This window comes from Peromyscus maniculatus, chromosome 4 (genome assembly GCF_049852395.1).
Source record: "Peromyscus maniculatus bairdii isolate BWxNUB_F1_BW_parent chromosome 4, HU_Pman_BW_mat_3.1, whole genome shotgun sequence".
NCBI lineage: Eukaryota > Metazoa > Chordata > Mammalia > Rodentia > Cricetidae > Peromyscus > Peromyscus maniculatus.
The window spans coordinates 88364659-88377988 of NC_134855.1; the positions used below are offsets into that span (position 1 = coordinate 88364659).

General features: G+C 36.5%; 1 protein-coding gene across 1 annotated transcript in view; it reads right to left on the minus strand.

Annotated features, from left to right (window-relative positions):
- Positions 1 to 13330, minus strand: part of LOC143272741 (anoctamin-3-like) — a 176892-nt gene that overhangs the window by 47234 nt on the left and 116328 nt on the right. The window contains exons 5-6 of the mRNA XM_076568719.1: positions 13145 to 13303; positions 2289 to 2389 (exon numbers count right to left, since the gene is read on the minus strand). Coding sequence (XP_076424834.1) covers positions 2289 to 2389; positions 13145 to 13303 — 260 coding nt within the window. The remainder of the gene's footprint in view (positions 1 to 2288; positions 2390 to 13144; positions 13304 to 13330) is intronic.

Below are 13330 nucleotides of genomic sequence, written 5' to 3' on the forward strand. Positions count from 1 at the left end.
TCTATATCCTCTTATTGGAACTCAGATATCTGATTTTTGAGCCTTCCAAAATGATCCTCTAACTTAACCACTAAAACACACCTCAGAAGCTCAGTGAATCCCATGGTGGTGCAATTAGTAATTAATCATCAGTTATAATGCAGTTAAAAATGTTCAAGAAGCTCTCTGAGATAACATATTTAATTTCAGTCACAGATTGTGATGGTCTGTCTCACTTGTCAACTTGACAGGATCTGGAATCAACTAAGAGGCAAACTGCTGTGCACTCCTGTGAGAGAGTTTCTTTACCAGGTTATTTGACCTGGCAAGATGCACCATAAATGTGAGTGACCTTTTGCCTGGCAGCACACACCCAGGAGACAGAAGAAGGAGGCTTTGCTTTTGCCTGTTTTCCTTCACCTTCCTGCTGGTAAGTTCATCTGTGCTGTTAATGCTGCTGATGCCAGCCATCCTGCACAGACATCAGAACCCAGCTTCTTCAGGCTGCCAAGGTGGAGTGAACATCAGTGATTCTCCAGGAATCCTCCAGGCCTAAAGCCCCAGATTGGGACTGGTGAGGGCCCTTGCCCCGTCAATTGACCATCTGCTAGGTTCCTAGCCTCTTCAGTGCAAGACAGTTATTGTTGGACTGCCCAGACTGTGTCATGGAGGCCAGTCTAGTAAGTATCCTTTACATACATTCAGCAACTGGGTTTGGTTTTTCTAGAGTAGAACATAGGCCACAGTCTTCAGAAAGATTTAAAATGTTCTTGCCATATTCCAACACTGAATTCAGATGTAAAATTTCAAGGCTTGCTTTGTCTAACTAAATTTGCATTTTAAGTATCTTCTTTCATTTTTTTTTCAAACATAGACAGAAGTTTAAAAGGCATGCATATATTACAAGTGATTTGAAAATTTTAGGCTTTTGTTTCTCTGAAACAAAATGCTAGGTTTACATTTACTTATTTATTTATCACTGTGTGTGTAAGCATCTGGGTGCTAGGCACTCAGATGGAGGTCAGAGGGAAGGTCTTTCCTTCCAGAGGTCAAACTCAGATCCTCAGGTTCAGCATCCAGTGCCTTTACCTGCTGAGCCATCTTGCTGACCCAGATTGTAGCTTTTCTCTCTGGAATGTAATAGGTTTCACAAGTAAATATTTTCATGGATAATTTAGAATGAATAATTCATTCAATAATAAAAATCTTGTTCTTTAAAAAGGTATGTGCTTTTGTTAATTAAGATGATGATGATTTTATACAGTAGTCTGTCCATATTTTAAAGGAACTAGTTCTAGAGTACTCTTAATATACAGTACTGAATAGATATACAAAATTATGAAAAACAGCCTGGTATTTTTTAGCTAACCTTCAGACATCCTTATGTACATTTAAAATTATTTCTAGATAACATAAACACAATATAATGGAAATTTTATGTAAATAATGTTTAATTGCGTATTTCTGCACAATGACTGAGGTTGCATCTTTCGAGGCTTGACATGTTTCAGATGTCTCAAGACACTTGCATCAGCATCCCCTCTTTTATCTTGAATGATCTTGAGGCTTAACATAAGCCTTTCCAGCGTCTAACAGGAAAATTTCATATTTTTATTTGAACTCAGTGTTCACTTACACTTACTATGGTACTTGCAATCTCATTTTTCTCGAAACTTTTATTCCTTCTTAGCATCTGATGGGATCTGTTGAACTCTACATTCATGGAAGTACTCTTATTATCAATCGAGTCAACACTCTGCATATAGTGTGTGCACTATAAAAGCTACAATGGCACATGATGGGGGAACTGGTACATTCTACATTGAATACCAGATAGTCAAGCTAGGCCAACACATTTCTTTGCCCAAAAGAAGGACTGAAAATCCTTGAAAGAAGGTCATCTATTTTTATCACTTACTGATTGATATTGAAGCCAGAGCTCAGAAATTGTCCCAGATGACCTGGTCTGAAAAACTATTCTTGCTAACCATTATCAGAGTTATATTACATTCATATGAAATAAGGATGAGGATTGATCTTGGGAGTTGCTTAAAGTTGAAATCTGAAAATAATTGTGTTACCTTATCTCTAGGCAAGTCTACCTTAAAATGATATTACATGTCCATGGAATCAGAAAGCTTACCACATTAGTCAAACAATTTAGGGGAAAAACAATCTAATATAGCCTAAAATTTAAAAGAGAAATAATTTCCTCTGAATAAAATCCACATTTATTGCTGTTAGGTGTTACAAAAGACAGAGTCATCCTAATAATATTGAGAAAAAAAAGAAATAATACATAAAAGTACCTGAAGGGCACCCTGATGTTCAACCTCTCTGCATACTTGCACAGTGTGTCCCACGGAATATGAATTTTAATAAACATAATGTCGGGGTTTGCAATAGCTGGCTGAAAAGGGATAGCAGAGAGTACCATTATTTAGAATCAGAACTGATGAAATTCTACCATAATTTTTTCAAAGAAAGAAATATTATCGCTGTGGCTATACAAGGATCATTCTTACTTATATAAAGGGAAATTATATGGTCAAAAATTCTTGATAAAAGTATTTAAAATATTAAATGCCATTAAGAAATGTAAATGTATATACACCCATAAATAAACTTCCTAAATATAAAAGTGTCTGTAAATTATTTGTAGGGAACTGCCTTCAGAGGCAGTTGGTTTGAAACCTGATGGACATCCATAAAACAAAGCTCTTCATCTCAGTCATGGCCTTTTGATAACATAAAGTCAGAATTCCCACACAAAACATTATAACTCCCCTGGAAAGAAACATGTGACCCATGAATAGGCATTGTGCTTATCTCTGACGGTATAAAAGAACCTTAATGCTTTCGCTTCTGGTCGTCAAATCAACAGTAAGCTTCTCTCTTCACTCCCCTCTATGTATTCTCCCAACCTCTGCCATTTGAAATGACACATTTGATGTCTTCTTGATGGCAGATCTTCAATAAAATCTTTCCTTTCCCCAAAATGTGATGTCATAGTTGCTTAACAAGTGCAAGGACTAGTGGGTCCTTGTCCTCGCTCAGTTACTGTGTACAGGAAATAGACATCATAATTTTCTTGCATTGACCATTATTAAAATGTAGATTCCCTATTCAGAGCAGTTATAAGACAACTAAGAGTTTCAAGTTATTCTTAATGTCAGATAATCAAGACCCTCATTTTCACTCAGAGAGTGCATAAAACACTGAAAATCATCAGAAGTCTTTAACTAACTAATCCATTTATTTATCCTACTGCCACATTTTTTGAAGTACCTATCTAATCCTTCAACTATTTGCTGGGTACAGTTTATTCTGAGGAAAATGAGCTAGTTAAGTGATAAGATGCCCTTGACATGATGGACTGTTACATTTATAAGCTTAATGAAGGCATAGAATCATGCAAATCACAAGAAAAACAATACAAGACAGTCTAATGCTAGCAAAATTTCTGAAGCCCCCTTTCTGCTTAAAATGTTTGTTTTTATTTAAAGGTAAAATATTGTGAAAATTGTAACTGCCCATGCCAGAAATAGACATAGTATGTTAAGTTTCTATAGGTCTTTAAATTTAGTCCAACATTAAACATATTACCTATGCTTGGGAAAACATCTATAATTTTAAGTAAATTTTGGAGAATTTCATGCATTTATAAAATTTCCAACATTTCTCTTTCCATCCAACTCCTCTGGCACTCCCACCTCTCAAATTCATGACCTTTTCTCTTATATAATTATTGAAATTATACACATACACACACACACACTCACTGGTGATTCTATTAGTGTTGCAAATTACATACAGTTTTACAAGCACTACTTATTTATTCAAATAACTATTTAAACATATTTATAATCCATCTAGATATTGTCATTGATCAAGGTAAAAGAAGAGGTTATCATGATGATTTTGCCAGGCACTTTATAATGACTGTTCCAGACTTAATGGAAAGGTTTCTATGTAGGCATGATAGAAATAATAATGATAAAAAACTTTTGCTGCTAGAACTCCCATAGAACTAATGAGGGCCTTCTTAGCATGTTCCAGATCTGTATTTGAACCTCAGCACCACACAACAAAATAAAAATAAATAAGTAAATTAAAATTTAAAACCGAAAACTTAAGCCTTCCACTTAAATGATTCTCCCACCCAGAACAAGTGGAAGACATATTTCATCTTCTATTATACTTTTTTGGCCTTATTTGTATGAAATTATTTTTAGGCATTAATGAAGGTCCTAGTTTTGATTTTAGATGCCCACTATTCTAATTGTGTCAGCTAGTCTTTCACTTTCAGAACACAACTTACATTCTTTTCATCCTGCCTATCCCTTTAAAATTGCATGGTATTGTAGCTGAAAGTTTTTCTGTGCTCACCTGGCACCAATGTCCCACAGCCACTTACAAAATTCCTGAGTCCCGCCTGGTCCTGTAACCACTCAGACCCAAGTAAACACACAGAGGCTTTTATTAATTAAAACTGCTCGGCCATTAGCTCAGGCCTACCACTGACTAGCTCCTACACTTAAACTCAGCCCATTTTTGTTCATCTATAAATTGCCATGTGTTCCATGGCTTTACCTGTGTGTCATTACATGCTGCTCCCTGGACCACGGGCTGGCATCTCCTGACTCAGCCTTCCTCTTCCCAGAATTCTCCTTGTCTGTTTATCCCACCCATACTTCCTGCCCAGCTACTGGCCAATCAGCATTTTATTTATCAACCAATCAGAGCAACACATACACAGCATACAGAACATTCCACAGCATGGTATTGTGGCAACAGCATTTAATTTAGATCACAGATACTGAAGAACAAATTCAGCTGGTGTTTAAAACACAGGTGAATTATAAATCATCCCGAGGATCTGTCCTTTTGCTCCTCTGTAAGTAGCTATCTGGTTTCCCTTTGATGGAGCTTGTACCTTGGTTTTGAACAACTTTGGTTCCAGGATTTGTGGTAATAATAAGCATAAAGTCAGGAACAACTTAGGAATTGTAAACAAAGGCAAAATGAAAAGCAAAAACAAAAACAAAACAGAGCAAAAACAAAAAACACACCAAGGTCTCTGATGTACAGTGACTTGAATCAAGACATAAGTTAAACAGCTAAATATTTTTATCTTGTAATATAAATTGAATATAAACTATAAAAACAAAATAGTAACTGTATAAGTGTAAGCTTGGGAAAGAGATTTACTTTTGTTCATAGCTACTATTTAAAAATGGTCCCATCCTTAGACAATCTGCCACTGCTGTCTCATTCACACCACTTCTGACACACTCACTGATACTTCTTGTCTTTGCCTCTTAACTCAATTTCCTCTCTTTCCTATAGTGTTTTCCCTTCTATTATGTGAAGACATATGGCATGTATATCCATGCATTTAATTCTGTATCAGACTCACTGACCATGCACTGTAAAGATGAATGAGTTAGTTAACTTTCATTTTTATTTACTTCTACCATTATCATTATTTTGTTGTTATTATTATTATGCTTGATTTTTTTCAGATAGGGTCTCTCTGTGTAGCCTGTATTTGTTTGGAACTAGTTGTATAGACCCAGCTGGCCTTTAACTCATGATCCTTCTGTCACAGTTTGCAGAGAACTGAGACCACAAATGGGTTCCACCATGCCTGGTGAGCTAAGTTATTTTGAGTCTACATTTTGTCTAACTTACACCTGAGCAAGAAATAAGGAAAACAGCAAATGCAAAGAGCCTGACTTTCTGCAGTGGGGCACTATGTCAGGATCCAAAATAGCACCAAGAACAGCTTGCCTCTTGCAGGTTCTTAATTCATTGCTGTCAAGCTCTTAATGTGAAATAATCTAACCACCTAAAATAAGAGGCTGCTTTGGAAGGAGGGGTTTTGCATTTCAGTGACTGTCATCACTGGGTAAAATGTCAGGCTAAGTGCACACAGCTAGAATGTATCTCATTTTCATGCCTTAGTTTTAACTGCATACATACTGAAAGACCATTTTAACCAGGATGAACTCATATTTTCTATAGCTTCTCAACTTAATTTCTCCTTTGTTTTGCCACCATCGGAGAACACAAAAGTCAACTGGTTTCATTCTCTGCTGGTCGCAGGTGAGCTGAAGCTATTGGTGACAAGATGGTGCTGTCAGGGGGAAAGATCACCTTCCGTTTTAGAAGCACTAGCTGCCAATCTGGGTCTCTTCTGCTCATCTCCGCTGAAAGCAGGCTTCTCAGAGGAACAAAACACCCACAACCTTCACACTTCTCATTATTATCTAATTATTCCACCCAAAATTCCCAAAGGGGAAGAACACTTACTCCCGGGTGAAGAGGAAACTTAGAAATCATGTTTTCACAAAGTTATTTGCATGATTTGGATACAGAACAAAGAAAAGAGTATATGGTCTCTCAAGGCATCCTCCATGTCCAGGAGCAAGGCAAATTTGCTGCTATGAACTGAATTACGAGACAGAAACTTCCTAGTGACAAATAACCTTCCTGTGCACAAAGATGTGCCCTGAAATACACACTGTCAGTTGATGATGCTTTCTTTTAGAAACTGTTCATACTGGCACGAAATTTAATGACTATTTGAGTTCTTTTTGCCACACTCAGTGTTTAGCTCCGTGCATATTCATTTGTAAACATGGACAGATTTCTAACCTCCATATTTTAGCTAGCAAATTCATGCCTTGTAATATCTTCACAAAACTGTTTTCCCTTCTATCAACAACAACAACAAAAAACCGCTAAATATTTTCAACTCAATATTTATCAAATAAAATTGAATCCAACGTACATAACATTCAATAAGAGAAACTTTGAAAGCTAATTAATATTTTAAATGTTTATAATACTGAAAAAAATGAGGGGTGAGTACTGGTCACTAAACTGACATCCTTGAGCACTCAGGGCATGTAAGAGCATCTAACTTTAAAACACTGGATTTGATATTTTAGAGAGCTATGAGTATTTTCATACCAATGAGTTTTTAATTATAAAATCATTTTATTTCAAAATTTACTGAGGTTATATTCTATCATCTAAACCTCTTGCTTAACAGAAGAATTCAGAGTGTTGTTTTTTTTTTAATAGTAGTGATGTGGACAGGGCTCTCAGAATCTCTGTTCTTCACTGTACTTGATCCCAGGGAATGAGCCTTTAATCCCAGGGAGTGATGGTAGAAAGGAAAGATATATAAGGCGTGAAGACAAGAAACCAGAAGCATTTGGCTGGCTAAGCTTTTAGGTTTTGAGCAGCACAGTTCAGCTGAGAGCCATTCGGATATGAGGACACAGAGGCTTCCAGTTTGAGGAAACAAGATCAGCTGAGTAATTGGCCAGGCGAGGTTAGCTGTGGCTTGTTCTGTCTCTCTGATCTTCTCGTGTTCACCCCAATAACTGGCATCAGGTTTGATTTTATTAATAAGATCTTTTAAGATTCCTGCTACAGTCTTCACTATGTTGAAACAATATGTATGTTTTATGATATAATGCTAGAATGCTTGTTTTAGAAAAATGTTTTTGTTTATTTGTAATAAATTTATTGTAACAGGTTGATTTATACATGAAACCATAAATAATAAATAAAATTCTAATAAGCTAAATGTAAAAACTTTTTTCACTATCAAGATCAGGATCATATTTTGTGAAAGTACCTGTAACAGGCAAAATAATTTCTTGTAAAATTAAATTTAAAGTAAAAGTTAAGGGGCTGATGAGATGGATCAGTGGGTAAAGGCCAAGCCTGATGAAATGAGTTTGTTCACTGGGCTCACATATTAGAAGGAGAGAACATACTTCTGCAATTTCCCTTTGTCCTCTACATGTGTGGAGGCAGATATTTGTGGTACACACACACACACACACACACACACACACACACACACATAACTAAACATACACACAATAAATAGATAAGGGCAATACAAATGCATAATTTAGTGATTTTCCTCTATATTTTATAATCGTTGCCTTTACTCTTTCCTAAAGGCATTTTATTTATTATTTTATTTTGGGGATTTTAATGATTACATCATTTTCTCTGTTTCCCCAGTGCTCTTTTCCTTCTTGTCTCCTTTTTCTGACTTCTTCCCTTCTATTTCCTTCCTCTATGATTCTCCCCCTTCTCTTGAATCTTACTCCTAATCATTTAAACATCCTATCTTAAAAAAAAAAAGTAAAAATGTGAATAGAAAATATGGACGGCAATCTCACTAGAGTGTTCACCCACCCCAACCTGGCGGTTTTTTCACCTCTCACCCAGACAAGCAGGTGAATGATGTGTGCTTATTTTCCATTATCTACTCTTGATAGTGTACTTCATCATCTTCTTACATGCTAGCATAGTGTACATCTGTCTTCTCAGAGAAGTCATTCTTACTGCTTGCCTTAAAGGCCTCCACATCCTCCAATGAACAGGTCTCCTTCTGGTCTTGAACTTTTCTGCAGTATGTTTTCCTATGACCAGATCTTCCCTAAGGCTCCTGAGTGTAGTGGGTAGCCATTCCAGCTTTGACCTTGAAACACTGCCCCTAGAGTGACAGCAGGTAACTGTCACACCTGCCTATAACCTTCCCCTGGGGCTGGCTTGTCCCTGGGGCATGGCTGAGAGGGAGCCCCTTAAGACTCATGGTGCATACATATCTGGCCCCCTTCTGAATACCTCATGTTCCTGGAATCTAGATGGGAGATGAAGCTAGAGTTCTCTGCTGGATGGCACCTCATCTCTCCTGGATCCTGTAACCAACCCCTTATTGGCTGTAAGTTATCTCAAAAATAAACCTCTCTTGATTACTAGATAAATTACGTGGAATTGCCTTGTTAAATACAGTTATACCTGAGTTTATCCCTGATGATTTCACATGCCTATTCTCCTCTCCTATCATTCTGTAGGGTTTTTCCTTTTCTTTGTTTTGATTTCTGTTATCACTACTGCCCTTTTCCTAGCATATGGTTCATACTGTCATTGACTAGAGAGAGTACTTATCTTCAAGTCATAATCTTCATTTATGTCTAGCCTTCAAATATCTCTACTTGTATTTCTCAGAATTACAATAATTAATGTTCCTTCTATATACTCCATTCAAAAAAGAAGCCTAGCTCTTTTCTAGACAGTAATAAGTTTTGTTACTGCTTTTTTCTATGGGTAGAATTCTTTCTCTGTATTTCTATGATGGACTCTGTGAGTGTTAATCTTTGTTGCCAGTTTTATGAGATCTGGAATAAACTAAGACAGTCACCTTTCTGTATGTGTCTGTGAGGATATTTTCTGGAGAAGTAAATAGATGGGGCATCCTGTAGAGTAGGCAGCAGCTTCTAGTGACTGTGCAGATATAAGAGGTCTGAGGAAAGGAGTGTTCATCTGGCTGCCTTAGCTCCTTACTGGTGAGCCCACTCTGTGACATTAGAACCCTTTGTTTTTCCAATCTGGAGTAAGAACTAGTGACTCTCCAGGTATCTATCATCTAGGCCCTCAGAGTCAGATTGTGAGTGCTGAGGTGCCCACCCTTGTTGAATGTGTAGCTACTGAATTTCTCAGCCTCTCCTGTGTGCAAATAGTTGGATTATCTGCTGTGTAAGCCAATCTAATAAACACATTTTCTAATAGGTATTCATTCCAGTTCTTTATCCCTGGAGAACTCTGACTAATAGAGACTACTTTTCAGTTAAGTAATTTTCTTTCAGTTTATACATAGCACCCAGCCACATTCCTTACATAACATTGCTTTGTTTGAATTATTATACGGGTATGAAAGTATCATAATAAAATCTATTATGTGTAGTTAATATCTACTAACACAATCAGAAATCTTCTCTCTATATTTGGTCTCCTCCTTTCATCCTCATATTCCTTTGTTCCCCACCCCGGTTTTTCTCCTCTCTTGGAAACACAACCAGAGTTCCTTAGTGTTACCTACATCAAATTTAATGAGGCATTTACAGAAGGGAAAATATAAAAACATCCAACTCAGATTTAACACTAGTAATAAGAAATCTGGACAAATGGATTCCCCTAATATTTTCCACCATCACCATCTTCATCAACAACAACACATTTATTTTAACAGGGGAGCACTGGTAGGAGAGAGGAAATAATACTAACAGTACAATGGCTCCAGTGGTGGAAGCAGCAGGTCCAAGGATCTAGGCAGTCAGCTTGATTCACCTACTTACCCGGCTTTCCTAACTCTTTAATGTGTGGATTAAACGTGAAGAAAGTGAAGTGAAGCTGAGAAAAACGTAATTATGCAACTAGAATGAGCATCCTCTGTCCAGCAATAGCAGGACTCAGAGAGCTCTATCTTGCTGTGTGCCAATATAAACAGAAACCACAAGAATAGAGAAACATCCCTGTCAGTGTGGAACATAACTGTTTTTTAATGCATCATGGAGTATTTTTCTTTGTATTAATTCAGAGGAATAAGGCAAAAGACTCAACAACATCTGAACTTTGGCCAAGAAGACCCAACAGAGTAGAGAGAAGCAGTGATCATGTCTGTCATGGTACCCGGTGTGTATGTCTGGTCTGTATAGGCAAGTGTCACTCAGTATACTCAATGATTTGGTCCACTTTAAATATCGGTTTCTGTAGAAGCTTGCTCGGTGTTTGTAAAATTACTTAGTGAATACATAGGTGAACATAAATCATCTGAGCACCAAGACTACCAGTACGGAGTGTAATTTGTGTGTGCATAAACTGCTTTGAACGGTTAGGAAGTATGTGCTCTTATTTCTGTGAAGTAGAAATCACAAGGAAATCAAACGAATAAAGCAGTCTATAGGACTCTTTTTCAATAAGTACCCTTTGATATGTCTAATTTCTAGAGGTAGTGATATTCTGAGTTAACGGTCCCAGGAAAAATAAGAAAAATATTAGATAAAAAGTTAAAATAAAAATTTCGCACCGGGCGGTGGTGGTGCACGCCTTTAATCCCAGCACTTGGGAGGCAGAGGCAGGTGGATCTCTGTGAGTTCAAGGCCAGCCTGGTCTACAAAGTGAGTTCCAGGAAAGGCACAAAGCTACACAGAGAAATCCTGTCTCAAAAAAAAAAAAAAAAGAAAAGAAAAAGAAAAAGAAAAAAAAAGAATTTCACTTTCTCTGTTCTGTGTCATGTGGCAGTGTGTAAATAAACCTTTTCTTCTTGTGAACTCATTGTGTATCTACTGTTTTGTAGGAAAGAATTTTAATAATTACAAATAAATTCAGTTATTAAGGGAGACACTGGATAATAGTTTAGTACTCCCTAAAATGTATTACTTTAAAAAATTAATTCTTTGCCGGGCGGTGGTGGTGCACGCCTTTAATCCCAGCACTCGGGAGGCAGAGCCAGGCGGATCTCTGTGAGTTCGAGGCCAGCCTGGGCTACCAAGTGAGTTCCAGGAAAGGCGCAAAGCTACACAGAGAAACCCTGTCTCAAAAAACCAAAAAAAAAAAAAAATTAATTCTAAGACATGTTTTGAGAATGAAAAATGAAAGTGATGGGGTCAGAGGGTTTCAGAACCATATCTCTGAGTCCCAAGCAACATTTTGCTAAATCTTATTAGAAAATTCTCAATATTTCATTTTTACCTTAGCATTTTTAAAAATCAAGTTTTAACACTGCAATTACAAGTTAACTGTTCAAATATTTAAATTTTTACACAATTAAAAATGTCTGAGTAGATCCGTATGTTGTGATATTCGGCAGAGTCAAAAAGCTAAGTTGGTTGTAGATATAACAGTGATTTGTTTTTGTGCATAAAACATACTGAGAGGCAGCTAGCAGGAAACCAGCTCTTCGGAAGTTCTGAAAAGGAAATGAGATTTATTTGGGTAGCAATGTGGACCCTGGCCTTGATTTTCATGTTTCTTGGATTTTCATTTGTTTATTTATTTATTTTACATTAGGGGTTTATCTTTCTCTAATGTGATAAAATGTGATTTAGAGAAGAGCCCCCAATTAGTCATCTAATACCAAGTGGTCGGCCCTAAGGTCGTGTGTGTGTGTGTGTGTGTGTGTGTGTGTGTGTGTGTGTGTGTGTGTATTATAAGTTCTGAGTGGGTTGCATTTATATTTTTAACAGTGTGTGTTTGTGTGTGTGTGTGTGTGTGTGTGTGTGTGTGTGTGTGTGTGTGTGTAACAATTAAAGAAAAAGAGGCTATGGATCTAACATAGTGCAAAGAGTGAATGGGAGGGACTGAAGGGAGGAAAGAGAAGGGATGATATGACATGATATAATTTCAAAAAATAAAACAAAATTATTAAAAAAGAGAATTGTGGTACAATTCCACTTAGGAAAGAAAGTCTATAAATACTGCTGCTTTGGAGAACTGTTTTCAAAGATTTCGAGAATATAGCTCAAATACTATTTTAAGATCTCATAGTGTTTTTCATGTGCCCATTTCAAAATTGTTTAGCTTTAGCTAGAGAGATGTCTCGGTGATTAAGAACGAGTACTGCTGTTTCAAAGAATTAGAGTCTAGTTCCGGCAACAATGTTGAGTGGCTTACAACTGCCTGAAATTCCAGGCCCAAGGAATCCAATGCTTCTGACCTCCAAGAACATCTGCACTCATGTGTATGTACTCAATCACTAGTACTCATACTTAAAATCAATAAAATAGATGTTTAAAACCAAACAAATTAAACCATAGAATATTCAACTAAAATAACAAAAGTGGCAATTTTATCATCATAGAACTATGAAAAGTATGTATTTCTTCCTTTCTATGTTCTATTTTTTTTCCAGATGCCTTGATCCTTTTATTGTTTTACTAGAAGGAAAAAGAAAATAGTCCTTTCAAAAGATTCATATAAACAAAACAAAGAGGCTGGTGAAGGTTGGTGCCCATACTTCTAGCAATCAAACTTGCATTTCAGCAGCTTGGCGAACAATTTCAACATTTGGTTTTCCTCACTCAGGGTTTCCTACTTTGCATGGGCATAATCATTACATAATCAGTTTTCAAAAATTGCAAAAATAGCCAAACCCTTTGAAAAATATTTAAAATGTACAGATATGCATAGATGAAAAAGTAAATAAATATTTAAATGGAATAGTACATATGTTTTTATTTTATTCTTGGACTTGGGAAAATGCATAGACCATATATATTAAAGTATGACTGATAGTATCTATCCCAGAATATTAGTCCAAAAAAGAAACTGATAATGGAAAAGCCTTTACCTCCTTTTCCAACATCAAACCTTCTGCTCTGAGGTTTTTTTCAAATGTGTTTCTTTTGTCATATTGGATGTTTGTCTTTCGATAAACCAGGATGTAATCAATTCGCTTTTTGCCATCTTTAAATAAGAGTCCACTGGATGCTATGTAATTCATGTCATTCTGTTAAAAAAACAAAACAAAACAAAA